Source organism: Pleurodeles waltl, chromosome 2_1 (genome assembly GCF_031143425.1).
Source record: "Pleurodeles waltl isolate 20211129_DDA chromosome 2_1, aPleWal1.hap1.20221129, whole genome shotgun sequence".
In the NCBI taxonomy this organism is placed as follows: domain Eukaryota; kingdom Metazoa; phylum Chordata; class Amphibia; order Caudata; family Salamandridae; genus Pleurodeles; species Pleurodeles waltl.
This window is the reverse complement of record NC_090438.1, coordinates 87511782-87530505: the sequence shown is the minus strand read 5'-3', so window position 1 is coordinate 87530505 and position 18724 is coordinate 87511782. Positions and strand designations below refer to the sequence as shown.

General features: G+C 47.0%; 1 protein-coding gene across 1 annotated transcript in view; it reads right to left on the bottom strand.

Moving 5' to 3' along the window:
- LOC138261443 (rho GTPase-activating protein 20-like) overlaps positions 1–18126 on the bottom strand; it is a 306296-nt gene extending 288170 nt beyond the window's left edge. Inside the window, exon 1 of the mRNA XM_069210394.1 lies at positions 17111–18126. Coding sequence (XP_069066495.1) covers positions 17111–17170 — 60 coding nt within the window. The 5' untranslated portion in view covers positions 17171–18126. The remainder of the gene's footprint in view (positions 1–17110) is intronic.
- Between the last annotated feature and the right edge of the window lie 598 nt (positions 18127–18724).

Below are 18724 nucleotides of genomic sequence, written 5' to 3'. Positions count from 1 at the left end.
CATGGCGCCAATTGGCTGCTATGGGTGCTATTATCATGTCCATGAGGTGCCTGGCTAAGAATGGGCAGCCACACCTGAATGACCAGTAGCACTGGACGAGGAACTCTTTCACCGGTGAGTGCACCAGCCAACTGGTTCCGCCTCATGAAGGCACCTTTCACCAGTCCTGGTTTCTGTGCCAACAACACTAAACATGGCAAGAATTGTAGTCCAATAATTACAATGGTGGAAGAGAATCTACAAGTTGCATCACGTTTAATTCATCTAGACGAAGAGGCGTTGACAAAGCCACTAGGTCAGGGTTTAGTGTGTTTAAGCATTCATTGATAGCACACAACAGTGTGAGACATGGATGGGAGGCAGCAGGGTCAGGCAGAAAGGGCTAAAGTTGCAAAGTAGTCTATTGCACGATTCAATACAAGCACCTGAATGGAGGTGGAAGGATTCACCCAAACAGCCAATAGCATTAAGCAAGGGATGTAAATTCCACAGCGTTCTGCTAAGACGTAATTGACAAAGTCTGAAGAGGCTAGTTGAGGAAAGTCAATGTTTGAATGGAACAGACCCGAAGTCCACCCTATGCGTATTTTAAGCCATTGGTCTGTTTCACAGCTAGGCGGCCAAATCCCAGCCCTAGCACTGAGGACTGGATGAAGGTCGCCTTCAAGACATGTAACCACTAGCGTCTAAGAGAGCCCAGTCCTTGCACATGGGCAGCGCATCGAGTAGACGAGTGCTGGTGAGTTCACTGAGATTGAAAATGGAGTCTAAAGTGTCGACTTTCAGGTCAATGCACCCCCATTTTATGACATTTTAGATTCCTCACTACCAAGTGGCCCCATGACACGTGCTGCTTTGCTAACCAGCTTGGGCTGTGCAATACCTCTTCAGACAACAGCACTTTTAATGCAGTGCTGTTTTGGGGTTTCACTCTTCCCTTTAGCAGAATGGGCCCACTGCCTATAAGATGTCAAGGAGAGGTAGGCAGGGTTGGCAGCACCTACCCTCACCTTGCAGGTTGGTACCCCTGGCTGGTCTCGGGGGTCATGGAGGCAGCTGCAGAGACAGAAGGTAGGCAGGGCTCAGAGTTTACCTTCTGTAGGTGCCACACCTTGCCCATTCGCTTGTCTCCAGCGGCAAGTAGGCAGCAGTTCCTTGGAGAAGAGTAGGGCGAGTAGTCAGTCTCCTGAAGCCACCCAAGAGATGGAAACAAACTAAACCAACAGTAATGCATTGAGTAAGAATTTGACATTCATGTGCTACTGAGAACTGAGAGAACCTCAGTGGCACAAGAGACAAGGCATGGCGCAACAGAGAAGAGGAGCTCAGAGACCAGTAGGTGGCACACAGACAAGATGGTCTCAGGCCAGGGCTCCTGCTGCCATACCTGGGTTTATTATAGAACAAAAAGCAGCACCTGTCCGGCATCTCTGTTGAGCTAGGTGTACTTTGCATTTTGGCCTTCATAGTCCCATAGTCATAGTGGAAAAAGAGAAAAAGTACAGTCCTAATCTGTAAATTGCTGTTGGTTAAAAAATCAGGAGTTACTGAAGATGTAACACTTTTTTTTTGCAGTTTCATATAGCGCAAGCTCGACCCAAGGGTATCGGAGCACTTTATATGAGTGCCACTTATATTATAGAAGGACACATTAATTTTTAGTAGGCACAGGGAGATTAAGTGATTTGCCCAGACTCACAGGAACTTGAGCCGACACTGAGGCTCAAACCAGGTTCCCCAGCTCTAAAATCAGCAGCTGTGGCCCTTCTGCCACATCCTCTCATGACAGGCGTGTCACATGCCAGGGCTACTGGGCATACAGTGACTGTGGTACCAGAGCTCGTAAAAAGAATTAGAGCCTGATTTACATCTTGGCAGAGGGGAAAACTCAGTCACAAATGTGAAGGATATCCTGTCGGCTGTATCACGATCCCAGTATATGCTATGGAGATCGTAATACGTCGGACGGGATATCTGCTGCGTTTGTGACGGAGTATTCCATCCACCAAGATTAAAATCAGGCCCTTCGTTTTTTCACATGTTGGATGACAACCTCACTCCACATCACTTCGGACACTGTTGTCAGTCCCCAGTGTTCATGTGACCACCAAACGCATTCTGGGTGTTGAAGCCTGGGTTTGCTTCCCTTGAACTACTGAGACTCTCATAGCTGATAACAATGAAGGGCAAAAGTTCAAGCTGGAAATGGTACCTTTGATGGCCTGGAGTGCGGCGGGGGCACCGCCACATGGTTTTAAATCATAATTAAAACAACAATTATATCTAAACTCAACTGTGATTTACACACCTGTTGCACCTGGCCCTTTTTGCAGGGTCATCCCCAATCTTTTTACCTCCTTCCTCCTAATTTTTCTGACCAGTTTCTGTTAGCTTTAGGACTATGGGCACTTTACTACTACTAATCAGTGGTAAAGTGCATATGCTGTCTGTGTAAACTGTACTGTTGATTGGTTTATTCCTTATTGGCATATTTGATTTACTAGTAAGTCCCTAGTAAAGTGCACTAGAGGTGCCAGGGCCCATAAATCAAATGCTACTAGTGGGCCTGCAGCACTGGTTGTGCCACCCACACAAGTAGCTCTGTAAGCATGGCTCAGACCTGCCACTGTGGTGTCTGTGTGTGCAGTTTTAAACTGCCAATTCGACTTTGCAAGTGTACCCACTTACCAGGCCCAAACCTTCCCTTTTGGTACATGTAAGGAACCCCTAAGGTAGGTCCTAGGTAGCCCCATGGGCAGGGTGCAGTGTATATAAAAGGTAGGACATGTACTGGTGTGTTTTACATGTCCTAAAAGTGAAATACTGCCAAATTCGGGTTTCACTGTTGTAAGGCCTATCTCCCTCATAGGTTAACATGGGGACTGCCTATAAATAACTTTAAAGCATATATTCCCTTTGAGGGCAGATAGAAATATGGAGTTTCGGGTCTCTGAAATCACAATTTAAAAATACATCTTTTAGTGAAGTTGTTTTTTAGATTGTGAGTTTGAAAATGCCACTTTTAGAAAGTGATCATTTTCTTGCTTAAGCCATTTTGTGACTCTGCTTGTTTGCGGATTCCCCATCTGGGTCAGTTTGACAGTTGGGCTGTTCACACTTCTCCCCTAGACAGTGACACAAAGGGAGCTGGGGTGTAGCCTGCATATCCTGATGGGCCATCTGAGCTAGAGTGGAGGGAGGAGTGGTCATTCACACCTGAAAGGACTGTGCCTGCCCTCACACAGTGCAGTCTCCACCCCCCAGGTGTGCGTCCGGGGCCTGGCCTGGACAAGGAAGGATCTTGCAAACATGTGAGACTTTGCTTTGAAGTTTGCCAACTTCAAAGGCAGAAAGGGGTATAAGAAGAAGACCCAAAACCCCAGACTTTTAGAATCTTTCTGGAATCAAGAGGAACCTCTGCCAAGGAGAAAAGCTGAAGAGCTGGAGGAGGAGTACTGTCTCTTTGCTATCTTGCTTTGCTGGACTGGCCTGCAGTTGCTGCTTCTGCCTCACAAGAGTGCAAAGGGTGAACCCTGCTGTGTGTCCTGCTTGAGAAAGTTCTTCAAGGGCTTGGAGTAGAGCTTGCCTCCTGTTGGAAGTCTCAGGGACACAAAAGACTTCAGTTTCCCCGACCTGCAGCACTGGGAACTGCGTGTTTTGTGCTGTTCAAGAGGAGAAACCACTGCGCCGTCGCCAACGATGCCGCTGGCCTGCACCGTGACCTGTCAACACGCAAAGAGCCGCACTGCCCCGCTTCGCACCGCGACCCTGGTCTCACCGACGCTGTCATCAGACAACTTCACTGAGCTGCTGCTCGCACCGCGACCTGTTGGCACTGCACTCTGGCATCGCCTGCTCACACCACAGCCTGGGCCTCCCTGACTACGATGCTCCTGCTGACACCAGCGCCACTGCCTTCACTGCTGCCTGTGTACACCGCTCGTGAGGTACACAAAGCACCGTCCCGCACCACAGCCCCGGACCACCGATGCCAGCATCATCCACTGCCGTGTGGCCACCAGGCATCCTCCCTGCACTGTGGCCTGTGGACACCACTCGTGAGGGTCACGAAACACCGTCTCATCCCGCGCTGCTGGTTTGGGCCTACTGATGACAGCGCCTCATCAATGATGCAGCCGCTGCCTGCACCGTGACCTAGTGGCACCGCACGTCGCACCGCCCTGCTTCACACTACAGCCCTGGTCTCACCGACGCCACTAGATGCCATCACCGAACCGCTGCCTGCACCGTGACCTGCCGGCACGTCACGTCACATCGTCCCCCTTTGCACCACAGCCCCGATGCAATCCACACCAGCGCACCTGATTTCATCAGCCCAGCGTTTGATCCCAGAGGTGCGTGGCTTCAAGGGCCCGACGACTCCCACACCGACTCAGGAACCGACACCGAGACTCCAGCGACGCCGCTCTCTGGATCTCACCATGAGGATCACGACGCCCTACAAATCCAAAGTACTGTTTGCGGGTCTTCCTGACACCGTAGCTGGCCCACGACGCCGTGGCTGGCCTGAACTGTTGGTTTTGTTGCTCACAACGCCGTGATAGCCCCAGGTGGAGCTATCGACTTCAAGGAACTGTATTTTTAAGATAAATCTTACAAAATTCTTATCTTTAGCACTGTATGTTGGATTTTTATCACTTTGGTCTTGTTTAACACAGATAAATATTGGCTATTTTTCTAAAACTGGTGTGGTGTCCTTTTGTAGTGTTTTCATTTATTATTTTGTGTTATGTGCCAATGCTTTACACATTGCTTCTGAGATAAGCCTGACTACTCGTGCAAAGCTACCAAGGGGGTGAGCAGGGGTTATCTGAGCGGGTATGTCCCTTATTCTGACTAGAGTGAGGGTCCCTACTTGGACAGGGTGCAAACCGACTGCCAACTAGAGACCCCATTTCTAACAACACCTGAAATATCTACAACAATAACCTTAGTTTGTTTGTAATACTTAGATACCACCACAGTTCACTAATGTGGGATTCCTTGAAGGTAATCACTTGGTCCATGTCACCAGGGGAGCCATGCAGGCTCAGGACATTTCTTTGGCAAATTATGTTTTTCAGGTGGGTTCATTCATCTGGATTAACTGAAGTGTATTAGGACTACGACTCCCAGATTACCCCAGGTTGTTAAACTGGAGTAGAGTTGTTGGTGACGTGGAGTCATCTGATAACCCTAAATGCTTTGAGGTGCCAAGGTTGTTGCTATAGTTATTTTTGGTGTTTGGATGTGTTTTGGAGACGTTTTGGTGATGTTTGTGTACCTCAACTGTGTGTCCCCTGCGAGTATTGCACCCAGCCCTGTTTCGCTCTATATACTGCGGGACCTGCATTTATAAGGAACTTGCACAGGGGCAGGAATACAAAGATGTGCCGAGCCTACATACATGACAACAACACATTCTGCTTGTATAAGGGACTGCATGACATGCACGGATAAGAAGATGAACAAACTGCATGACAACCACATGACTAGCTACCTGCCCGCACAGCACTTCAGCCAGGAACAACTTAAGGATTTTGGGGGCCCTGGGTCAAACATATTTTGGGGGCCCCTGTTCAGAACAGAATTACATTTATGATCCAGTTTCAGCTCTTTGATGCCCTCCTTGTCCAGGTCACTGACAGTGCACAGGTGACTGGTCCAGATTCTAAATGTGTCTACAGGTAATATTCAAGGATAATAATTTGTGTTTTCAATATTGTAACACAGCAGCAGCTCACTAATAATGCTGCAAATAATGTCTGTGACACCCTCTCAATTCTCATATGTGAGGTCCTGCTTTAATCTAAAAGAAACGTTTTTGTGGATGATGCATGAACCATAAACACAACATTTATCTGCAAAATGCCTGTAATAGACGCTCACTCATCACCCACATTAAAAATAAATTAAAGCAAAACAATATTTAAAACAATCTGTTTAAGAATTACTCAAGGTCATCAGGGCAAGAATCTCTGCAGAACTGAGTTGGTTCTATCAAGTCTCCCCAAAAGGTAGGGCCAGTGGTGTAACAATAGCCCCCGCAGCACCCGCAGTGTAAGGGTGGTGGGGGAGCCCTTTCTCCGGCGGGCCATTCCGGCACTCTGCACGGGCGGCGGGGCCCTGGCCTGAGAGCCCCTGACTGAAGGCTGAGCGTGGCCCCCCTCCATGTATTTTGCAGGGGGGCCCCTCAAGTTTTGTTAAGTCAGTGGCTGGGGCCCAGGGCCGATGCTCACTTAGCCTTTCCTTAAAACATCTCTGGCTTCTCTGCCTCATTGGCAGTAGTAAGCGCAGAGGTGACTCCTTCACTATGGCGAAAGAGCGCCACCGCACTGGCTGTGCCAGAAGCAGACAAATAAAACAATAGATCGTTTTATTTGTCTGCTTTCGGCACAGCCATTAGTGCAGGGAGGGGTGGGGCTGGGCCACAGGAGATGGAAGGGGGGAGGAGGGGAGAGTGCACCTAAGTGCGCATGTGTGTTTTGCCAGCCATCTGAGGCCGGCCAAACACACGTAGCTTTCTCCAGCCTGGCTGTATACATAGCTGGGCTGGAGAAACTGCACAGACCCCAGGGCTGTGTCTGAGCAGCAGTTCAGACCAATCCTGGCACTGCTTTCATGCAAGGTTTTGCATGAAAGCAGTGCCAGGATTTCTGGGGAGCCTTTTCTGGTATCCCAGGAGTGAATGCTGGGACACCACAGGAAGAGGAGCCTGAGGCAGCAGAAAGCTGCAGGGACGGAGGCAAGGTAAGTTTTAATTTTTAGGTTGAGCATAGCAGCGCGCAAGTGCTGCTTTTCCGATGTGTTGGTATGCATCTGGGCTTTTAACCACGCCCACCGCACGCCCATCACTTTAACTCGTTCATGGGCTTGCCTTTCAAAAATCCTTTGTTATCATCAGTATATGCTTTACGCTTGTCCCTCCTTAGGACGGTTTTGTTACCGCCTTGGCCGTCAACCCTTTTGAATGGATAATTGCACTTTTGCCGATAACTTTGACTGTGAGCGAACTTCTTTTTCTTTTTGTCTCGCTCCTTTGCGCTCACAGTGGCACTTTGAATCTGCTTGCTTATGTCAACAGTTTTACTTTTTATGTTCAGTTTGTGTGGCAAGAAAAGTCCAGTTAGGAATTTAAAACGATACTAGCTCTAACTCGAGCAAACGGGAGACCCATTGCATTGCATGCTTGTTTTTTAAATTTTTATCTTGTTTCTTCCCCTCAAAGCCCCCTATCCCCTTGCGTTATGCGTCGGCCGCCGCTGAGTAGGCGCTATATAAATACCCCTGGCACACCATACCGATTCATCCAGTCCCCAGTTTCTGGTCAGGGCCACTCTACATTAGAACTATGGGGTTCTAGCTAACGCCTAAAGTGCCCTTCAAGCGCTGTCTAGAAAGCCATGCTGGCTGCACGTGCCACGGGGCAGCCTGTCAGCATTCAATGAATTATTTAATTACTGGAGTGTTTTCGGGGCCAGCTGGCTTCGTGGCGCTTCTTGGGGGCAGCAGGCTTTGTGGCGCCCACCGTAGGAGACTAAGCCAGCCCTCGCTAGCTGTCATCTCTTTGTACTCTGGCACCTGCAGGCCTGCATTTGTAATGGAAAAAGCAAAAGCACATGTGCCAGAAAGAAAGAAACAAACAAACAAAGAAGAAGGCTGGTTGAACTACTCGAGGCCGAGATGTGCCTGCAATACTTCAGCTGTTGTGTTTGGGCCGCACACAGCGGGAGATCGCAGGGCCATCCTTTTCCAGCCTCAGTAATGGGCTTCAAATTACACAACCTGCAACAGGGCAAGGTCGTTAAATTGGTACCTGGAAACAGGGCTAAAACAGCCCGGGGGATGTGTGACGTGTGTAAATTACCGACTCGTTGCCACAACCGCTGCGTCATCTGAGGCTCCAGAGGAGGAAACCTGGGAAAAAAACTGAGGACAGCGCCGGCCCTCGGCACCTCCCTGCGAAAAAAACTAAGGTTTTGGAGCCCAGCTCCAGCGGAGCAGGAAACACGTCACTCAGGCCTGGCCCCTCGCTTGACACATGCGTGATCTTGGGCTGATATACGTTACCATACACATGGTATGGTGGAGGAAACTCCACTGGTTGTTTTCATATGGATTTAGGGCGATATTCAGAGTTTGGGAGAGCGGAACTTCAGCCAAAAAGGGGTGAATGCTCTGTCCTCCATGTTTAGAATGCCATTGGGTTCAATTCACTCTTAGGCCCACATTTACTAACACTTGGCTTCTTGGATGCTCCACGTTTTGGCACAGCCACCATGCAAAATATTAGTTGTGATTTACAAAGCCACTCAAATCAGATTTGCTTGGATTTCACTTGGATTTATCCCAAAATGTAACACAAGGCATTGCTGTCTTTGTTTACTTTGGGCTGGAAGGCTTTCCATGGGTGGAGCATGGGCTTTCTCATGCATCCAACCATGGATTTGACTCAGTCCCAGATTTACTAAAGTAAACCCAGGATTGCACCAAAATGCTGTGCCTCCTTGAACCAGTCATAACAAGGAGAAATATCTTTACTTCTCATTTTGACTTCCTGTTCTGTGTGTGTCGCATTCTGACACTTTCATAGAAATAGGAAAAAGCCTTTAAGGATTGCTTTTGTACAGGAGGGGATCGATTCTTGCACGAAGCAATTCTTCCTGTAATGAATGCAGCCATGCACCATGGCAAGGGCTCGACAGCACACAGTGAGTCACTCTAGGAAACAGCAGAAATGCGTCATACCTTGGAGGATATGACACAGTTCAGCTGTCTCCCTTTCATGCAACTCAGAACAGCAACTTTGCTTGCCACCCTGTGTTGCATGAAAAATGAGTAAATATTCCCCTAAATGTGGCAAGCAGAACATCACAAGCTTTTGGTGAATGTTCTGTATCAGTCAACTCTATATAAGGTTTTGATACTTCCAGCAGAAATCAGAGGATTTTGAGTACCATTTCCAGGAACAAAACATGATTGCAACAAACTTCATGCACCCAAAACAGTAAGGGCCAGATGTAGCAAAGGTTTTTTACCCATTCTGTGTCTATGGGAAAAAGTGTTCGTACATATGGCCCTAAGAGAGGTCAGTGGGTTGGCAAAAGTTCACTGGTGGATTATCCTATTTATTCAGCACTTCCTCCAGAAATCAGAGGAGTTTTGTTACTACTTGACTATAAACAGACCTTAAACATTGTGCTGGCCCTGTCTCTTGGAGCTCAACCTTATTGTAGAAAACTCCAGGCATCCAGCCCTGTAGGATAGCTGGTTTGGCTGGAGAGTTTGCTGCACAAATTTGTTTCTGTCCTTGCAACGACTGGTTTGAGGGCTAGAAAAAGACTTTTGTTCTTCATAGTCAATAAAATCAGTAATAATGAATTGGTCCAGTCTACGTTCGGGTGTTTCAGAGGTTGAGGTGAGTGAATACTAACAGGAACCCAATCCACTACCCTTTGATTATTAAACAAGGCGTGCTTTACCAGCAAAAACTATCACTGCTGCTATGCATATATCTGTGGAAAGTATTGTAACTATTTCACTTAAATAGCTCAGTTACTTTGCATAACTATGGCACATTTTATATTTTTGCTCTATAAAGATAGATCTACTCAATTTTAAAATTCAACTTCATGCTGGCTTTGAAGCCTTTAACATGTGTTCCTTTGAGCTGGGAGGCAGCCTGGTCACTTCACCTCCAAAATTAAAGTTCCACTCATTTTCCATTGTCCACCCAAACACTCACAGATTTCGTTTCCACGACTTCCTGTATTTTTTGACAGCTTAATCTTCTACAGGGTTACGAAGCTGCAAAGACCTACATTGAAGCTGTGTTATTAAGATTTCATTGGGATACCTTTTTAACAACAGGTCTCCTCTGCCTTCTTAACATAAAGGATGCATCACTGGAATAAAGAAGCCTGCTACTAAGCTCTAATAGGAGGCTGTGGACATATGCCAATTTATGTCACCTGGGAACGGGATTTTGTGCCTCTAAAGATTTTGGGCCTGATTACAAACTTGGCGGAGGGGATTACTCTGACCCAAATGTGACGGCTATCCCGCCCGCCGTTTTACAAGTTCCATAGACTATAATTGAACTTTTAATACGGCGGACGGGATATCCGTCTCGTTTGGGACGGAATAATCCCCTCCGTCAAGGTCGTAATCAGGCCCTTTATATTTTACAGCAATATGGACAAAAATAATTTATAACTATGTGTATTTTTGTTATTGACATTTTTAAGATGTGGTTGTGTTTTAAGATATATGGTAAATGTTGGTACAAGGTTAAGGGATCGAGTATGGTTGAGGTTTACAACTATGGTTACAGTTGCAATTTCATGCAGCATAATTTAGTAAATATTGCTGCATAATTCCAGTGTCCTTGTGTATTCAGTTTTCAAGAGTATGTATTCGGCCTGCTCTTATCTAAACTAACCCTAAACGTAACCATCTGTATAGTTAAACACTGACTGTTTTCCATTTCCCAACCCATAAAATCAAACCTAAATTTAAACCTTAAACCAAACCTCTAATCTTAACTTTCCCAACCCTCATCCTAAAGCTAATATTTACTTAGGCAGCACAATGTGGCACATTCAGTGGCTGCATTAGTTTGCTATTTCGTCATTTTAACACACATCATATTGCAGGTGGTACAACTACCTTAAGTTATTAATTGTATATTTATCTATGCATATGGTATTTCTGTAGCTGGAACCTAGCCAGTAGTCAGCAGACGCTGCACAGAGTCAAAGACAAGCATAAAGTCAACGAGTGGCTAGTTTGTGGATGTGTTAGACCTGCCAGCCTTAGGGTGGCCTTCCCACAAACATTTTGCATTCACCCCTCCTATTTTTGTTGACCTTGTTTTTGCTGGCTTTAGCACTCTGTGCACTCCACCATTGCTAACTTGCACTAAAGTGCTTGTGCTTTCTAATTGACATATTTATTTTACTTAAAACTCTCTGGTAAAATGGTACTACATGTGCTCAGGGCCTGTAAGTTAAATACTCCTAGTAGGTTTGCAGCAATGATTGTGTCACCCACTTCAACAGCCCTTTAAACATGTCTCACGTCTACCCTTGCAGCCAGTGTGTGCAGTTTTAAACTACTGTGCTCTGCTATCTCACTGCCTTCTACCCTCTTTCCTGGGTGAGAAGGACTAGACCTGCATCTGTTGAACCCAGGTCCCCAGAATGACTCCTAGCGCTAGTTGGCTGGCCTCATGACTAGAGCCTCAGGGACAGGAGGCTCCAGCAAACTTGAACCTAGCACCTGGACTCTGCCATCTGTGATTCCTACCCTGCCAAGTGGTGCCATCCCAGATGGTGACCCTTGGAGGTGGGCCAGAAGGTGCTCTGCCAGCCCATCTGTGGACCCAGCAGAAATGATAAAATTCCCTCTGATGTGCGTCCCAATCCAGATCAGAACCAACGCATCGTCTCAGCTGCAAGGTTTCTCTCAGCACAGGGACTCTATATTGACCTCACAGACTGCATCAGAACTGCCGCTGTTCGAAGCTTCCCCGATGCAGGACCTCGTATCGCAAATCTCTTGTCGACGGCAGCCTCACCAATGACACAGCTTCTCGCATTGCAGCTTTGGATCACCTCGGAACCACCTCATTGCCTTGACTGTGCACCACATCCCTGACGCTGAACTTTGCAAGGATCGTCGATGATGATGCAGGGCCTCACATCGCAGCTCTGCAACTCCTCAGAACTGACACATAGCCTCAGCTGCGTGATTCATCCTTGACACAGGACCTCTGAACACTCCACAACCAGCATTTAAGGTACTCTTGTTCAGTGGGCCTAACTGAATCCCTGTAGCTAGCCCATGTTCCATCACGCTTAGCCTGAACTTAAGCTCTGGTCTGGTGCAGATCTCTGGTTCTACTGACTGGATTTATATTGTTTTGTTCTCGTTTTATTTTTTATAGATTCATCTTTTCTTCTAAATCTGGTCTGGGATCCATTTTTTGTGTGTTTTCACTGTGGCAGTGTTTGAGGTGTTGCCTCAATACTGCACAAATTGTCTTTAAGTTAAGCCTGACTGCTCTGTGCCAAGCTACCAGGGGTTGATCACAGATTACTTTGGGACTGTTCGTGACTTCACCCTGATAAGGACTGGGGTTGCTGCTTGAGCAGTTATATTTCCCCCAACCAGCAACCCAATTTTTTACAGGAATATTAATGCATTGTGATGTAGTGTTCTTCAAAGAGGTGTGTCTTGAACTATTTACTAAATGTGAACAGTGCTGGAGTAGTCCTGATGGATAAGGGGATGGAAAAGGCCTATAGCCTTGTTTTGCCTTTTTTACATATCTCAGACTGCAGTCTGATGGCGTCCTGGCTGCGGGTGCGCCGAAAAACCTCAGAGCTTGTCTGCAAGATAAGCAGGGTTGCTGGTCATGAGAGCATTGTAAATGACTCAGCTGGTTTTGAAGATGGTGCAGATCGGCAAGGGAGGCCAGTGGAGTACCATACGATGTGGATGATGTGATTATATTTCGTTAGGCCCTGGATGAGTTGGGTTGCATCGTGTAGGATGCCCTTAAGGGTACCAGTATGGAGTCTGGTGGCCACGTAGCAGAGTGTTACCACCATCCAGAAGTCGCTTTCTGGAAGAAAGAGTTTTCCTTTTTTAGAAGAGAGAGTGGGTACCAGGATGTCTTTGTTTTGGGGCAGTGTGTTCCTTGAGGGTCAGGTCAGGTTATTGTCCTGTGTGAATCCAAGTGACTTGGCATTCAGTGAAAGTTGGGGTTCGAAGCCATCAAGATTCATGTCATTGAGCCCACCATATGCGGAAAACTGCACCTATGCAGAAAGGTATAATTCTAGTAGTTCCCATCATATTTTAGCCTGTAATGTAAATCATAATGTTCCATTTAGTTTCTTCTTCAAAGTCCGTCTTTATTTGTTTTAAGTGAGCCTTTGATTTCATAGACCCTTTTAAAAACAGTTGTAATTTATTGATTCTTAGACACTGCCTGTGGTGAGGGATGCTCAGTGCTGAGATCCCTTGTTCTTCCCCTGTGCTCTGATGTCACAATACTATGTGCCAAGGAGACACTGGGGGCCCGGATTATAGGGTGGCGAAGGCCCCTCCCATCGTGCCACAGACCAGGACCCAGGGGTTCTGGATTATCCCACCTGGGGCAGGTCCCTGGTGCCTGTGACTGGTGGGCTGCCCAAGAACGAAAGTTTTCAGCGCACCCCAATTACAAATATCCCAACTGAGCACGAGGGAGGGAGTTGGCACAAGTGGACCTGTTTCGAAGGCCAACAGGCTGGATCCAACTCTTGATTTTGAGGCACATAAAAGCCAAACCTGTGCAACCTGCCCCGCTTCACGAGTAATATTTGGGGGTCACTCATACTTCTTTGGGGGCTCCTTTATGGGAGCACCTTCTCCCTAGTGTGGCATACAATGCTAACCACCAGAGATGTTTTAAGCCCAGCCTTTCAGGGGGGCCCTGGGAAAGCCAGCTCTGTTCTGCAGATTCTTGCCCTGATGACCTTCATTCTTAAATAGATCGTTTTAAATGCAATTTCCTTTCATTTGTTCTTAATGTGGGTGATGTGTGAGAGTCTTTTACAGATATTTTGCAGTGAAATGTTGTGTTTTTGTTTCATGTAACATCCATAAAAAAGTTTATTTTAGGTCAAAACAGGCCCTCACGTGAGAAATGGGAGGGTGTCACAGAGTTTATTTGCAGTAATATTAGTGAGCTGCTGCTGTTATACAATAATGAAAACACACTTCACTATTCCTGGATATTAGTTGTAAACACATGTAGAATTTGGAGATTGCACCCCTGCACTACCAGTGACCTGGCCAAAGAGGGCATAAAAAGCTGTAATTGGATCACAAATTCAACACTGTTACCAACAAGCCCCCCTCTAAATCTGTTTGGCCCAGGCCCCCCGAAATCCTTAAGATGTCTCTGCTAAACACGAGCAGTTCCGAAAAGGAAAATACCAACAGGCGCCTGCTCCAGAAAGGCTAAAGGAACTAAGCTACAGCTGAGGAGGCACACCCAAGCCATAGCCTGTGCCTGACCTTTAACCCAGCCTGACCTTTCATCTCAAAGTGCCTGGAAGAGGCCACTGGACTATATAAGCGCCAGACAAGCACACGACATAGCAACAGAACGTGGCAGTACCCAGAAATACTACTAAAACTACTACTGCTGCTAGTACTACTGCTACTACTACTAACAATACTGCTACTACTACTGTTACTACTACGTATTATATTACCAATACTACTGCTACTGCTACTACTACTGGTAATGCTACTTATACTGTTATTACTACTACTACTGCTGCTATTACTTATATTACTAATATCACTACTGCTACTATTATTATTGCTAATAATAATATTGCTACTACTGCTGCTAATACTACTAGTAGTAATAGTGCTACTAATATCGCTGCTACTAGTCCTGCTAATACTACTAGTAATAATACTGCTACTACTACTTCTACTAACAATACTCCTACTATGAACACTGCTAATACTTATTATACTACTAATACCACCACTACTGCTATTACTAATACTATTACTACTAATATTACTACTACTACTGGAAAAACTACTAATACTGCTACTACTAATACTACTACCTGCTGCCACTATTATTCTACTAATACTACTACTGCTACTACTATTATTACTACTAATAATATTACTACTACTACTGGTACCAATACTTCTACTAATACTACTACTGCTACTACTGGCGCTGCTACTACTAATAATAATGTTACTTCTACTACTGCTGTCACTGCTGCTGCTTTTACTACTAATACAGCAATTACAACTACTGTGACTGCTGCTACTACTACTAATACTGCTACTACAGGTACTACAATTGCTACTACTAATAGTGCTGCTACTACTGTTGCTACTACTAGTACACTGTTACGACTGCTTCTGCTACTACTCCTATTACTACAGCTACTACTCCTACTACGAATGCTGCAAATACTGCTTCTGTTACTACTGCCACTGTAACTACTGCTGCTACTACCACTACTGCTACTACTACTAATAGTGCTACTACGTCTGCTGCTAATTCTACTACTACTACTAATAATAATAATAATAAATGGCAAAGTACAAACTACAGAAATAGCCATGATCTGCATATAATATCATTGTATAACATAGCACAGTATGCATAGCATAAGGCACTGTGTCTAGCATAGCAAAACCTAACACAATTCAAAGATGTGTGTTGCCCTTGAGTGCTCCATGTATCATTGCACACCCTGTGACAATGCCTAGCAAAACCTAGCAGAGAACAGCACATGACTGCACAATGTAGCATAGCACATGACTGAACAATATAGTATAGCACATGACTGCACAATATAGCATAGCACATGACTGCACAATGTAGCATAGCAGATGATTGCACAATATAACATAGCACATGAATGCACAATATAGCATAGCACATGACTGAACAATATTGCATAGCACAGGACTGCACAATATAGCATAGCCCATGACTGAACAATATAACACAGCACATGAACGCACAATATAGCACAGAACAAGACATCACAATATAGCATAGCACAAGACTGCACAATATAGCATAGCACAAGACTGAACAATATACCACAGCACATGAATGCACAATATAGCATAGCACATGACTGAACAATATAGCATAGTACATGAATGCACAATATAGCAGAGCACATGATTGCACAATAAAGCACAGCACAAGACTGCACAATATAGCATAGCACATGAATGCACAATATAGCACAGCACATAACAACAATATAGCATAGCACAAGACTGCACAATATAGCATAGCACATGAATGCACAATATAGCATAGCGCATGACTGAGCAATATAGCATAGCACATGATTGCACAATATAGCATAGCACGTGAATGCACAATATAGCAGAGCACATGATTGCACAATATAGCAGAGCACAAGACTGCACAATATAGCATAGCACTGAATGCACAATATAGCATAGCACAAGACTCCACAATATAGCATAGCACATGACTGCACAAGATAGCATACGGAGCACCGAATAACATAGCACTGGGGAGCGCACTGCATACTTATGAAGGTAGCATAGAACAGCAGCAACGATGAAGGCACTGCACAGTGCAACACCTATAGTACTTTACTCTATAGCATGGCAAAGTAGAGCAGATTATTATAGCATAAAATAGAGCACTACATAATACAACATAGCATAACATACTACAAAACAAAACAGTGTACGTCACAGTACAGCAGACAGTAACATAGCCTAGCTCTAAAGAATATAGCGCAGCACAATATATCATAACATATAGCCTGAGGAGCATAGTACTGCAGAGCAGAGTACGACACACAGCACTGCATAGCAGAGTATTGCATAAGATATCATTCCACACCAGAGCACTGCATATCATAGCATGTTACTGGAAAGCATATGGTACAGCACTGCATAGTGTAATATATCATAGCATTTTAGTACCCCCACAGCACTATAGAACTCAGCATCGCATAGCATAGAGTAACTCGGCATAGTCCTTCAGAGCAGTAGCACCATGCAGCACTATATCATAGTCTTACATAATACTTCACAGCAGGTGCTCTACACCGCAATATATATATATATATATATATATATATATATATATATATATATATATACACCATAGCACAACAGAGCATAGTACTGCATAGCAGTAGCACCTCACAGCACTGTATATCATAGTCTAACTCAGCATAATACTTCATAGCAGTAGCACTACACAGCACCATATCATAGCATAGCAGAGCATAGTACTACGTAGCAGAAGCACTGCACAGTACTGTCTGTCATAGCCGAACACAGCATAAATACTTCATAGCAGTCGCACCGCAAAGCACTGTATGTCATAGCAATACACAGCATAGTACTGCATAGCAGTAGCACTACACAGCACACTACTGCACAGCGCCGCCCTGCACTGCATCTCATAGCATACCACGGCACAGCACTGCTTAGCGCAGCCTGCACAGCATAGACTGAATGCCCACTCCATAGCCAGTGAACGGCGGAGCATGAACGCATCAGGACTTGCCTTGCCCCCGTCCCGGGTGTCGGCTCCCGCGTCTGCACTAGTCTCTTCCTGGGGTGTCATCGTGTGCCACCCGCGGTCCTTCGAGGCGCTTCGTCCCCATGTTAGGCGCGCGTCCCCAGCGCCCGCACTCGCCCCCGGTCACTCATACTCTGTCCAGTGTGAGAGAGGCTGTGAGGGCGGCACTCTCCCCGGGCGCCTCCTCACACTCAGTGAGTGAGGCTGCACTGAGTGCCGCCGGCCGGTGCTCGCAGGGGATCCGGTGAGGGCCAGCACGCCTCTCCTGGCACTCCGAGACTCAGTGAGTGAGGCTGCACTGAGTGTAGCGGGCCGACGCTCCCAGCGGACGGGTGTAATGAAGTCCAGCCCTCTTCTCCGGTGACCCCTCGGAATCAGCGTGTGAGGCAGCAGGGGAGCGCTGATAGGGATGGAGTGAGATGCGGCACTCTCCTGTGGTGACCCTCAGTGAGAGAGGCTGCAGTGAGTGTAGCTGGCCGAAGCTCACCGGGGACGGGTGTAATGAAGTCCAGCCCCCTCCTCTGGTGTCCCCACTGACTCAGTGTGTGATTCCGGCCGACGCTGACAAGGATGGAGTGAGAGGCAGCACTCTCCTCTGGTGACCCCTCCGACTCAGTGACTGAGGCTCCAGTGAGTGGAGTTGGACGACGCTCACAGGGGACGGGTGTACTGAAGTCCAGCCCCCTCCTCTGGTGTCCCCACTGACTCAGTGTGTGAGTCTGGCCTCAGTGGCGGCGCTGACAGGGATGGAGTGAGAGGCAGCACTCTCCTCTGGTGACCCCTCAGTCCCAGTGAGTGAGGCTCCAGTGAGTGTAGCTGGCCGAAGCTCACCGGGGACGGGTGTACTGAAGTCCAGCCCCCTCCTCTGGAGTCCCCACTGACTCAGTGTGTGAGTCTGGCCTCGGTGGCGGCGCTGACAGGGATGGAGTGAGAGGCAGCACTCTCCTCTGGTGACCCCTCAGTCCCAGTGAGTGAGGCAGCAGAGGCCGGCCGGCTGGAGTGAGGGAGGGCTTCCAGGAGGCTCCTTCCCGCTCAGGCAGGGAACCCATGCAGCGCTCCTCCTCGGCGCTTACTAAATATGGACATGAGCTCAAGCGCCTCTCCGCAGCCCGTCTCCCAGCCCTCTCACGGGATTCCTGTCTCACACTCTCACACGCACGCACCTGCCTGCCACTGTCTCTCCACCAACACTCTCACACGCACGCACCTGCCTGCCACTGTCTCTTTACCAACACTCACACGCACGCACCTCTCTGCCTGTCTCTGTCTCTTTACCAACTCTCACACGCACGCACCTCTCTTGCCTGTCTCTGTCTGTTTACCAACTCTCCCACGCACGCACCTCTCTGCCTGTCTCTGTCTCTTTACCAACTCTCACACGCACGCACCTGCCTGCCACTTTCTCTCCACCAACACTCTCACACGCACGCACCTGCCTGCCACTCTTTACCAACTCTCACACGCACGCACCTGCCTGCCACTTTCTCTCCACCAACACTCTCACACGCACGCACCTGCCTGCCACTCTTTACCAACTCTCACACGCACGCACATGCCTGCCACTCTTCACCAACTCTCACACGCCCGCACCTGCCTGCC